At 44.2% G+C, this 13,404-nt stretch overlaps 1 protein-coding gene across 1 annotated transcript in view; it reads left to right on the top strand.

Moving 5' to 3' along the window:
- The window catches only part of LOC119647843, a 66,379-nt gene that overhangs the window by 46,775 nt on the left and 6,200 nt on the right, over positions 1-13,404 (top strand). The window contains exons 4-6 of the mRNA XM_038049100.1: positions 46-10,270; positions 10,513-10,641; positions 10,724-11,280. Of these exons, the coding sequence (XP_037905028.1) occupies positions 46-10,270; positions 10,513-10,641; positions 10,724-11,280 (10,911 nt within the window). The remainder of the gene's footprint in view (positions 1-45; positions 10,271-10,512; positions 10,642-10,723; positions 11,281-13,404) is intronic.

Below are 13,404 nucleotides of genomic sequence, written 5' to 3'. Positions count from 1 at the left end.
TTTTATGTTCTCAATAGAATACTATTCTTTTGTTCGTTAAAACAGGTAGATACAACACAGCCGACAGTCGGCAGTAAGAGCGAGCTTAGTTATAACTTTAGCGACAGTATAAGTTACAAGTTAAATTGCCCAAAACCGGGAAGTAACATGGAAATAAGTCAACCTGCTGGTGGAATAGCACCGTCCACGGAGTCATCACTATCTTCAACGCTGCCAAGCAGCTGTAATAAGCTGAACAAAAGCATGACGACTTCTGCATCACCGCCACAGGTCTCCACTAGTTCAACGCAAATAAACAAATCAGAGGAGGAGAAAGAAGATTCACAAATTGTTACTAAAGACAGACTTCCAGAGCCCGTCGACGCTAGCGTAAGTTGCGAAAGTGCTAGTGTAACAAAAACAATGCCAGAACCACCAACTAGCACTATTTCGATTAACAAAGAAAGTGATAGATACAGACAGACAGAAAAAACGAATGAGAAGTTGCTTCCAAATGCTTCAACTAGAGAAAATGTCCCCGCTACTGCGTCAGAGGCACACGCGTCGACGATGAAATTGGAATCAATGTCACCAGTTGCTGCAAGTAGTAGCCATAATGCCACTAGTACCCATCATTCAAATTATACATCGACAAATTCAATGTTAGATAGGAATAAGCAATTTGAAATCCGTTCAATGGAAGAGTCAAGTTGTAAAAAAGTAAATGATGCTGCCCCATCAGAAGCCTCGACAACAACATTCACCGACAGAAGATTGAGTGATAGCAGTAAAACAATTGAGATAACCGCGGCGGTCATGCCACGCAGAATAGATAATATAGGCCCTAATAGCAGTGCGTCAAGCAGCGATCTGTGCAATTATTCCAGTAAAGAAGCCTTAGGAGACAAGTCGAAAGAAGTCCCAGCAAGTAGTAGTAAGACGAATGCAACACCACAAGAGTCGCAAATAGCCCATTGTACAAGTAGTAGTAGCAATAGTGGCGGGCAAGATGTGAGAAGCAACGAATCAAGTCGCATGTCACCAAAATACAGTGACGTAGTAGATAGCAGCACTAGCCATAATAACAGGCCCCAAACCCCGCCAACTCTCACAACGCCAGTGATAGCTTCAACTAGCGCAAATGCTTCGTCTACGCCACAGAACGATGAAATGGTCGGCCAAGCCGCAATACGAATCGATTCACAAACTAGGCCAAGTTTAAATTCTGATAGAATAGCTTCCAATTCAAGTGATCACGCTCACCAAACAGCACCTCTTGCTCTAGCCGCTGCTGATAGTAATAATCAGCAGACAAATGGCGTACAAGAAAGGTCTCAAGTACTAGCCAAGATTAATAGCACCGAGTCCAGACGAAATGATATGGAGGCTGTCTCATCATCAAATTATTCTATTATAAAATCAAACAACATCGAGTCAAAACGGCCTAGTTTAACTGAAGATCAACGGAATGAATTCGGAATCATTTCAGAGGAGGTTGATAAGAAGACTCATTCCAATATAATCACCTACCAAACATCAAATCAAGCGATTGTAGCATCGACTATAAGGCAGTTGTTCAAACGGAGCGCGTCGGAAGAAGGAAGACTGGAACAGCGGCCAATGTTAGCACCCCCAAAAGTACAAGTTAATGCAGCTAATAATAATCACAACATCCTGCCAACACGGGTCGCCCCAACACAGAATTCCCAACATTCACAACGTGAAACGAGCCCATATTATTATCCAAATGAAAGGGTTACTCAGAACCAGCAATCAGCGCGACCCGTCCAGCAAATGACGCGTCAGTTAAGCAAAGATTCGTCAGATACTCGCTCCGAAAGTATATCCAGTGCTACCCCGAAATCTAGCTATTATCAGCCGCCAAAGAGCGGACCTGAAAGTTATAGCAATTATCCGCCGCAAGTTTCAATGCATAACAGCAACATTAGTAGCAGTACCACCACTTTATCTTCGAGCAATCGCTTAGAAAAATCTTCACCATCTTCCGAAGCAGGGTCCTCATTAGAAAATTTCCCGAGGATCCCAGCAATGGTAGATACTGTTCTCGCAATGAAAAAAACAAAACCTGAGTCTGAACGTCGCTATAATGCCATGCAGCAAAAGGAATTTCATCAAACCCAATACATGCAGGCCGAACCGTCCCACCCACAACAATCGCATCCAAGCTACAGCAATAGTAGACCAGGCAACGAACAATCGGCTAGGAGAAATCAAATTTACGTGGAAAATCCCGATTTCACCAAAATAACACATTCAGCGCCTCCTCAAAAACAGGCATCTTCAACAGCCAGCGCACATCACCCAAGTAATCTCAGTCAACTTCACATGAAACCGCCAGACTTCAGTAAAATCAAGGAGGCAAAACCGAAGTCAATTACACCTGAAAATTTTGCGGAAATGAGTAAAAAGTTCAACTATGTGAAAGATTTGCGACTGAAAAACCCTCCGGGGCAAGAAAGTCTGCATGAAAAGACACCCTACAACAACTTGTACATGAAAGCTCCCGAATTTAGCACTCAAAAGTTTCAGAGTAAATCTGCGGAATCATCACCACATGCTTACAACTCGAAGGCAGAATATCAACAGAACTTGACAATGCATTTTCCACAATTGTCGGACGATGTGGTAATGTCAGTAGTGCCAACAAAGCCCGCAAACCAACCACACTACGCATCTTTACCTGAGAAGAAAACATCCGAACTGCATGATCGAGCCAAACATTATCCACCGGTATCCTATCCGAATGCTGTTCAACTACAGCCTCGAGAACATTCCTCGCCCTCTGATCATCACCCGCATATTATTCCCGCTGGTAGTAAGCTACCAGAACATCGTGAATACGCGCCAATGTATAATCAAAAGCAAACACATTCACAACCTCAACCACCATCAGGCAGCTCTTTGCAGCGGCAGTACTATGCCCAAAGTAGTTACCCAACGCAACAATCACATCACCCTCATCATCAACAAATACCAACATCACAGCCAAGTGGAGCTGCAGTCACATCTGTGATCCAAAGTAGTCGATCCAAAGAGCGCGCTGTCGAATATCCCCAACCAAAACCCCAAGAAAGACCTGTTGTCAGTCCAAACTACTATCAGTATTTGCCGCAGCCGCAACAACAGCAGCAACCGCCGCATCCAGGTAGTTCATCGTACAGCAAAAATCCATCCCCCTCTCTCGTCGCAGGGGGCCGACAATATCCTGCCCAAAGTACGATAATTCAGCAAGCTCCTTCGCCTGTTAATTCAGCCCCTTCCACTCCATCAAATAAGCCAGTTGCCAGCCCCAACACTATGAACCCACCCTGTGGATGGCCCAGCCAGTCGAATTCCAGAGTGGGTCACAGTCCGGTCGCATCTCCCCATACACCCTATCACCGTGTATCGCAAAGTCCAGTGGGCATGAACGCTCCTTCGCCACATAGTCCATCGTTCCTACAACCCTCACCAAAGGCATCACCAAGTCCTACACACATTTCGCGGGTTCCTCCAGCACAAAACCAATGTGTTCCATCATCGGTGTCTTACAAAAACCCTTACATGTACCCGCCGCAACCAGAACCATTGCCAAACAATAAAGCTTCCTTTTACGGCGGGCCTGCTCCCTTGCCTCAAAAGCCCCAATATGATAGGCAATATTCAGAGCAACCAAAAGCACCAAGCAAACCTGAAGGGCTTCCTCTACTGCCCAGTGAATATATGATGAGTCAGCTTCCAGCCAAAGCTAACACTAGCAGGCAACCGGAACGCGACGATAGCGTGTACGCTTCAAGTTCCTCTTCTAGACTTAGTGATCCTTCAAAAGCTATTCACAACTACAACAAATCAGGTGGCAATAAGTTGCAGGAAAAGCCAAACTATCGCGAGATGATCAACAGCGCATACGCTCTCAGAAACTCAACAACTGAGGAAGACTTAAATTACAAAATAATTCAACGAACACTTAAAAAGGATATATCTATTCATCGATCTGAGAATGATCTTAGTAAAAGTATTTTTGATACAATGCCAGGTCCTCCCGTGAAAAATAGTAGCTCCTTGCATTTTTCACGATCAGCCGAATCATTGAACAGCTCCCGAGTACCTGATTCGCACGGTAAATACGTTTATCATCAAGATTACAATGTAGGGAAAGGATTCCCCGCCAACCATTCTGGTAGCGGCGGTATAGTGTCTGGATCTAGTAACATTGCAAAGTCCACTAGTAACAACAAGTTATCACACTTGCCAATTTGTAACGATCTCACGAGAAATGATATTAGTGTAACCGTTTCAAAAGTAGTGAAACCGCCGGATGAGAGACCAAAGCCAACGGAAACGCACGTCCATCCTGCGCCAAGGTCCAGTTATGTCGATAATAAAGAACTCTCAGCTGTTGTGATATCAAAAATGAAAACCGCACCGGTAACGGAAGCTCGAAATGCGTACGCTTCTCGCACTCGTCCGCCTGAACCACCACCACCAGCCATTCCAAAACCTGTTGCAACTTCCAGCACTGCTTCCAAGCGTGAATCACCTCTGGATCTGTCAGTTAAAACTGTGAAAACCAAGGCTGATTCAACTGGGTGTGATGACTCCGCCTATGCACCCAGAAGCAGCCTGGCCAGTACCTTGAAATTTGACTTCGCGCCAAATTTCTCGAAGCACGTTCGAAATATGACGCAAGCGGAGTCACCTCCCACAGCAGCAACGCAACAACCATCCAATCAGCAATCCGTAAATCGAAATCCTTATGCACCGGGAACTTCTCGCCAGTATTCGTACGAGCCAACCGCAGCCCCTCAAGTTCAAAAGGCATCTGTGTTGCCACCACAAAAAGAAATGTACAATGCTAACTATCCACCACGCCACAAACCCAATGAGCAACCTCCTGTGCAGTATCAATCGTCATATGGTCAGCCGCAAAGTCACAAGGCGTATCCTGTGGTCGCACAACCTGGCACAAGTCATCAGGAAGATCGATCTCTCCAGTATAGAATGGGCCAGCCATCAGGTGCGTCCTTTGCACCGAAATATGATCAAAAACCATCTGACGAACGGCCGAAAATCATTGAAGTAGATCAAACAAGAAAAGTTCAAATTCCTCCTCCAACCAAAGAAGTTCAATATCAAGATTATGGAAGACAACAACCGGTCCCACCGCAGCAATATGAACGACTTCCAAGTCAGCAACATCCATCTCATGTCCTTTACAAAGACCAACGCTATGCAGATACTACTTCCTTGAAGTGTAGGGAAGCGTATCCTACAAGTGATGCCCATGAATCTAGGCAAGACGAATATGCAAGAAGAACCGAAGCGGTAGCCCATAATCCGCCAGTTTTGCCCCCGAATGCTCAGCATGGACGCATGCACGAGGTCCAATATAACAACAGAGAATTGGAACAAAAACGGCAAGAGGAAAGCAAAGCATTTGCCGCAAATGCTCGTCGGAATAACCAATACTCAAACGATCCATATGCTAGCAGAAAACGACCCCAGGATAATTTGCCCCCGCAAGTACCAGGCAGTTCGTCACATTATCATCCACCAGAAAAGCAGGTTCGAGTGGATGAGCTTTATCGTGCACATTTAGCCCAAACGCAACATGTACAACAACAACAGCAGCTTCATCAACAACAAATGCTTCAACAGCAGCATCATCGTCAACAAGAACAACAGCGCATTAACGCTCAAATGTATCGTACGGACCCTTCCTCACACACAAATCATTACGAAAAAGGAGATGCATCCGTTTTGAGAAAGGACGGTACGCATCCTGGAGGTCCACATTACCCCAGCCAAGCACAATACCATGGAGCTCCGTATAAACCGCCACCGGTCCCTCAACAAAGTTATCCTGTACATCATCCACAACCACAATCTGATCGGCAAATGCAACCTCAGAGCAACATTCCACCCGCAAATAGTCAGTTGCAGCAATATCCGCAGAATGTTCATGTTGATCGAATTGGAAGCCATCCTCACACTGCCGTACCTCATCGAAATGTTCAGCCAGCTCACTCAATTCCGCCAGGTCTTCAGACACAAAATGCACCCCATCAACAACAGAATTCGGCGCAGCATGCTCCAGTTACTTATCAGCCATCACAGAATATATACCCAACATCACATACGGCTGTGAATCCTCCTCAAAGTCATATCGCCCACAGTAATATTCCTCCGAATATGCAACCAAGGCAATCACCCCATCAAAGTCATGAATCTGCTGCAAAACCGATACCCTCCCACGAGGCTCCACCTGTTCATAACAGCTTGCCGCCTAGCCAGCCTAAATATATTAGTCAAGATATACAGCATCGATCACAATCAGGACATATGCAGCACAACAATCAAGTTTTTCATCCAAGGTTGTCTTCTGAATATCCTCCGCATCGAAGAGGTGAATTCTATCCAAATAATCAACACAAGTATTCCATCCAAGCTTCTTCTCAAGAAGCTCCTAGTTCAAATGCACACATTCATGCACCTTCCGAACAGCGAGAACACCACAAAGGAAACCATACACGTCCCGAATATCCTCCATCAAATGATATTGCGATGTCTTACCAAACTTCAGTTAACCGCAATCGAGAGCTTCCAGCTCCGCCGCAACAGAATTCCACATGGTATCCTCCAGTACCAATGGAAGCAGATCCAGGAAAGCGTGAACCTCCGAAAGAATCTTCATCCACTTTCCAAAGTAATCAATATCCTCCGGCGACACCGTCTTCACCCTTCAGTAGTGAACCATCTCCGAAAATTGTGCAAGCACGCCCGACTCCTGCAATTGTCGCCAAAGCTCCAAGTGAAGTGTCACCAGCTCAGATCCCACAAAGTCAACCAGTCACTGCTACTCCACATCGTGGAGCCGATCAGAATGTGATCGAAAAGCTGCGAACCAGCATTGAAATGCGAGAATTCGAGAAGCAAAAATTGCTGAATCGAAAACAGATGAATGGTGAGATCCAAGAAGATGAGCCTCACAAGAATGATATTGCCTCTCTGTTGGCGGCAAGAATCAGGACAAAAGGTGAACTTAAAGGTTACACCCCGATCCCTACGCCAGAGGAGAAACCAGCGCCGGAAGAAAGGGTGGAAGAGAAGAAGGAAGTGCTCGAAGAACCGGCAAAACCACCAGTGCTTGATCCATTTTCTGATGAAGATCCTGGCCAATCTGCTTTCGATTTAATGGATTGGGGAAGCACATGCAACGATTTCGTCGAACAACTGCAGACAGGGGTGAAAAAGAGGGCCGGGAAGAAACGAAAGGCCCAATCAATCATTTCTAACGAACCGTCAGACAATGCCCTCTCCAATGTGGAGTCGAAAGAAAATCTGCCAGGAGTCGTTTACAATGGAGACATCGAACAGAGTCTCGTGGAAAAAATCAAATTAGAGACAATGGAAGCTGAGAAATTGAAACCGGATGGCAAGTCTCAGCAAGAAAGCAGTTCCAGTGATGAAGACAAACCACTGCATTTGCTCCGGCAACAAAGCTTGACAGATGTCGGCAAATGTGGTTCTGATAAGGAGTCGTCTGCACAGCAAACAGTTGCTACTGATATAAAATTGGAGGATTTAGAGGATAGAAGTATGTCAGGAACTGGCCAAAAATCACATCCAACATCTGACTGCAGCTCCGAGAGGGCGGCTGCGCGGATAGTTCGCGAGAAGCAGCGTTTGCAGCAAGAGAGACGACTTGCTGCCCGCCTAAGCAAGACTAGCAGTTCTGAGAGCGATGAGGAGACCAAGAGGAATTTGCAAAGGCCCAAGAAGCTAACCCGAAAACCAAGATCCCGTGCTAGTGGGGCGAGTACCACACGCGATTCAACCGACAGTGATAGCTCCGAGGGTGAAGCAGAAAAAAGAAATTTGATTCGGGAGCGTCTTGAAACCAGGAAACGAAAACTCGCAGTAGAAAAGGTGTCGTCAAGTTCTGAACCCCAAGCTAATAAGAAACTGATTACCAATGTTGTGGTCGATGAAAACGATCGGAAAATAAAGTTACCTATTCCGATTACACCGAGTTCGGTTGTTTTGAAGCGTGAAATTATCACAAAGGCTCAGATAAAATGCATGAAGCTGCCTAGCGAGAAGAGCGAAAGCAGCGATGAGGAGATGGACAGTTCAAAGAAAACAGTAGAATCTAAGGAGGAATCATTAAACGACAAAAAAGATGTTAGTGAGGATGAAACGAATGTGAGTCAAGAGCAGACAAGTTCACCTGCAGTTAAAAGTAAGACACCCGCGAAGAAAGCCAAACCCTTCGAGACACCTAAAATTGAGGAAACCATGACGAGATCCAAACGAAAGAAAGAGCTCCAAGAGCAGTTGGCTAATAGTAAAGTCTTGCGTAACGAAAAAGTCATACAAAATACTCCAATCAAACCTAGCCCAGCAAAAAGCAAACCCAATGATAAAACACCACCTCTCAGGGTAACACGATCGGTTGAACAGAAATCTAGTGAGGAGAAGGTCAAACCTCAGATCAGTACTCGAAGTTCGAAAAATGAAAAGATCGAGGACTCAAAACGGAAACTTTGCGGCAATGAATCTGATGATAAGGCGAGGAAGAGGCCAAATAAGCCCGCAAAGGAAGAATCTTCGCTGAGTTCAAGCGAGGGTAACAGCGACGCAGAGCCGAAAACTGTCTCTGAACGACTACTGTTAAGACGTTCTCGGTTGTCCAATGAATCAGTAGAAAAGACCCCAGAGCCGCGAAAGACACGATCATCTGATCGTGCTAAAGCTGAAACTGAAAGCAAGAAACCTCCCGTTGTTCAAAAAACACCCACCCCTAGCAAAAAGCCACAGGTGACAACAGGGAAGCAAAAAGTCGCACCAGCTGAGACGAATACGGATAAGTTTCCTCCTGGCTGGGAGCTTGAGGTCTATCAGTACAAAAGAGCCCTGAAGGTTCCGCAGAGTCTTATTACAATCAAAGGTCCTGCACATCATCGGGTCTCGACGTCTCTTCCAGATTTAGATCCGCATTCATCAGATGCTTCAGAATCGTTCTCAACCGATAATTTGAAGGTCAATTCCAAGCATTTCAGTGAAAAGAACAAGAAGGATAACAAGTCACTTCGCTTGGAACCCACGAAGAGTCATAAAAAATCCTTGAAAGTCGCCACTCAACCGGAGGATGAAGCTTCCAATGATGTACCAGAATCACTGGAAGGCAAGTCTATCATTGATATCCTGCACCAACGTGTTCCATTTTCGCGGCGACAAAAGGATAAAAAGTTGACAAGAAACTTGGGTCGAAACGAAGCACGGGTTCTACCACGGAGCAGTAACCAAACCGAGCTATTGCCCACACCGAAAACAAGCAACATTTATCGAGGTGAAAATCACCATATTCGTGAAATATTCGGGGGTGAAGATCGACCCGCTTCTGCTCCACCTGAGCTGACAGATTCAAAGGAAGAAATTGAGCCACGAATGACATTTGCGAAAAAATACGAGGAATATCTGGCGGCAATGAATGATGTCGACTTTGCAAATAGAATTCGGAAAAATAAAAAGATTTCAAGTGAGGCGTTGATGGAGGAGACAAGCAGGAGCAGTATGTTAGACGTTCCCATAAAAAAGGAGAAACTAGATGAGTTTGTTCCCAACCAAGATGATGATGAGACCCAAGATACCGAAATCAATGCATGCTTGCAAAATGCCGTTGAATTGAAAACCGAACCCATGGATACCAACGAGCGTGACACGCCTAGCATTGTGTCGGAACATGGAGATGGGGTCGTCACGCCAATACTCTTCAAACGGAAGAAGAGTAGTAAAATGCGCAGCTCACGGCGGAAAGGCAGTTCTGGATTCGATTACATCCGGAAGAAGAAAAAGCCCGCACCGTCTAACAGTAACGGACAAGAGGTTGTGAAAAGGAAACGAATTTCGCCTGTAGAACTGCTAAATACTCGCGATGAAAATGATATTAGCAAAGAGATTCAACGATGGGTTCTAAACAAGGGGGTGGGACAGAGCGCTCTCCATAAAGCTGCTCGACTTGGGTACATTGACGTGATCGCCTACTGTCTGGAACGAATGGGGTTAAATCCAGATCCAAAGGACAACGCCGGATACACACCCCTTCATGAGGCGTGTTCGAAAGGCAGATTGGATATTGCTCGTTTGCTCCTGCAGTATGGCGCGAATCATTCCGAAGTTGCAGCGTCGGGTATTCGGCCGCTACATGAAGCAAGTGAAAATGGATATGTGGAAATTGTACGCTTGCTACTTTCATATGGAGCGGACCCACTTGTCACCACATATTCAGGTAAGGATACATGAAAACAAATGAAAGCGCGTAAGGACTTAGGGATCAAAAGAGTCGAATATAATCTGTCCATATGAAATTAGCTTTTCATGACACGAAAATTAATCAAAGAAATGTATTTGCTTTTATAAGGACGAAAATTAAGGTTCATTTTATCTCACAAATGCCTTTTACGCTCAAAGACCCATTTACGACTTTCATATCGATTCGAACCTTGTTAATAATTCATCAAATAATTTCAGGCCAAACACCTCTGATGCTCGCCGAAAGCAGCGAAATGGAGCAATTCATCAAAAATCACTTGCACGATGTGCAAAATACAGGGCCACACAAACAACCATGGAAATTTCCAGGACCTTGGTATATTTACGGTAAATAGATTTTCCCTGCTGCATACATTATTTCGTCCTTGACACAAATGAAGTGATAAATGATTTATATTCATCGTTATAGATCCAGACGTTTGTGGCTTCAACGAATTGGATGGAGTGCCGGATGATAATGACGACTGCGATGACATGGACGATTCACAAATCAATAAAGTGACTTCTACCACTGCAGGAGCTGAATTAATTAGGTCGGATGATACGCCCTCGATACAAGATTCAAGGGACAAATGCGATACAAATTCAAACTCAATTTTGTCCACGTATGACGAGAGACCTCGCCAGCCCAATGAACGGGTGATTTTCAAGAACAAACTCAAAACAAATTGTACAGTTGTCCTGAATAGCATTGAATCAATTGAGCGTATCAGCACAGTGAAACAGTTCAAGGACTATCAAAGTAAAAGTGTTCAACGGAGACGTTCAACAAATGATGGCCGAGATGATAGGACTGATATCGGCGAGGAGACGGACGGTGACGGTGAAATTTTCGAGTTTGAAGAATCCGATATTCCGTTGCCTCCTTTGTATCTTCTCAAGGACGAAGGATCAGAGAAATGGGTGATGCTAAGTGATTTATGCAGTCTGCTGAAGGTGAAGTCGAAGGATACTCTTCTGAAACAAGTAAGTATCCAGTTAAAATCTCGTTTAAAATTACATAACACACGAGAAATATTTTCATGGAAAACGGGGTCTCCCTACAAATCTTAATTGTCATTTGAAATTAATACGGCCAGAAGCAATTCCTTTAGAAAGTTCCTTCGTCACAGCTTCCCCGAAACCTTGCCAACTGTCTTGTCTATCCAAGGTGTGATCGCATCTGTTTCTAGATCTTATGGGAATTAAATGAAATTTAATGAAGATAACATGTTTAACCTAGCACAAGCCTAGCTATTCGCACGACGTTTTCATGACAACGCTACACAAATCCTTGACACAAAAACAACGAAAGCTTATCATAATCCAACAGTCTGAACAACCTTGAACTTGAAACAAAAACCCCTGGATAGATGCTGAGCAATAACATCGTCACAGCACTAATACGGCGATGATGATGAGATGAAACAAAGATTTGAGATTCAATTGATTTAATACTGTTGAGCTATCATGGCGGTCCTATACGTTATTTGTGTAAATGTCAAATGATGTTGGAATTTGTTTTAGGACTTGATATTATTCGATGTTGATACATATTTGCAGTGGATATGAGAGGCCTACGCTCATTTATGTTGGACGTGGTGGTTCAATGCGATAGAGATGTAATTAAATAGCAAAGTTCAAAGTGAGAAAATATTTATCGAATCAGAAATATTCTTAGGGGATTAATGGGGTGCCCACGAGTCATACTGAAAGGTTGGATGGGTAGTCATTCTCTTCAAAATTGTTTATAAGCTTACCAGAAATAGCGTTGCTATGGGGGACACGCTCTTGGTCAAAAAAGTTTCTTAATTGATTCCCCCCTCTACTGACAGTTCGTCTTGGGTAATCCATGTGACCCACGAAAATAGATCACTGCACACTCTTGGAAGACGTGTTATTATTGTTATCATTTTCTATAGGTTTTCACGATGGAATCCTCCGCAACAATTGCTATTAACGTCACGACTCCCACGAAAGCATGTTTTCTTGTTTTAAAGAAAACATTTCCACTGGCTACTAGCATAAGTGGAGAGCAACCCACATGAATCACCGCAGTAGGGATCTCAGAGGGCATGTTTCCATGTTTCCCAGCTAACATCTCGAAACCCACTCACACCACCCAGCCTGCTCGGACTTACTTTCCCAAGCATCACGAATCGACATCGTACTAGTTAGATTTAAAAATGCTAGGCGAAGACGGCTTTACGGTTTTTTTACCAGAGCAGAGACAGATCGTCAGACGCTGCCTCACCTCTGCCCTGGGAGCAACGTGATCGAAGCCGCTCGCAGATGTTAAGTGCTCCTTGATATAATTCGCAGAATAAGACATAAATGCGAATTATATTGAGCGTAAATCCGCCCATACTCTAAGCCCAGAACAGAACATATTTTTTTTAAACATTGCGGGATCCTAATTCCGCATCCGCTTGATGTCGGCTCGGACCAAATGGTTTGTTGTAAAGCACCTGGAAGGCTGTCAGTCATAACCCTTGTTTACATGGTGTCCTGGGAATTGAAATTATTGAAAAGAAAATTTCCGCTCAAACCAATTCCTATAGTCCTCGATTCTTGTCTGTTCAACAACGAAGGCAGAATAGTTCTCTACATCGATCGTCATACAAGTTACGTTTCATTGTGCAAGCAAAACAGCCCACACGCCCTTCCTAATTGACTTCTCAACCTCTCATTTGAATTAAACCCAAAAACGATTGAAGAGTTCTTTTTCGAATTTTCGTCTTGATGCTGCGCTGCGTCTAGGAGGGCACCCTTAAGCTGTATTTCATTATATCCAGAATCAAGCAATGTTGCAATTGCTTGTCATTGTTCCCTCAAATCAATGACATCGTCCGGGTTTATGGAACAGTGCTATTATGCATGTACAATTAAGCTGCTTTGGAATTTCATAGAAAACATGCTAAAAGGTGTCAATTATTGTATAATCATTTTAGAAGCGCGACTGAGTAAACCAACATAATGAAAATTAAATTTGAGTTTGCTGTCAAAGATCACACCTAGATCCTTATAAGAGGCAATCACCGCTAAGGGCTGACCATCATGATAATAAATAGGTGTCGGGGTAGAGGTTCCTAGTGAATAACAGAAACTGTT

The sequence above is a fragment of the Hermetia illucens genome, chromosome 2 (genome assembly GCF_905115235.1).
Source record: "Hermetia illucens chromosome 2, iHerIll2.2.curated.20191125, whole genome shotgun sequence".
Classification (NCBI taxonomy): Eukaryota; Metazoa; Arthropoda; class Insecta; order Diptera; family Stratiomyidae; genus Hermetia; species Hermetia illucens.
This window is presented reverse-complemented; position numbering and strand designations above follow the sequence as displayed.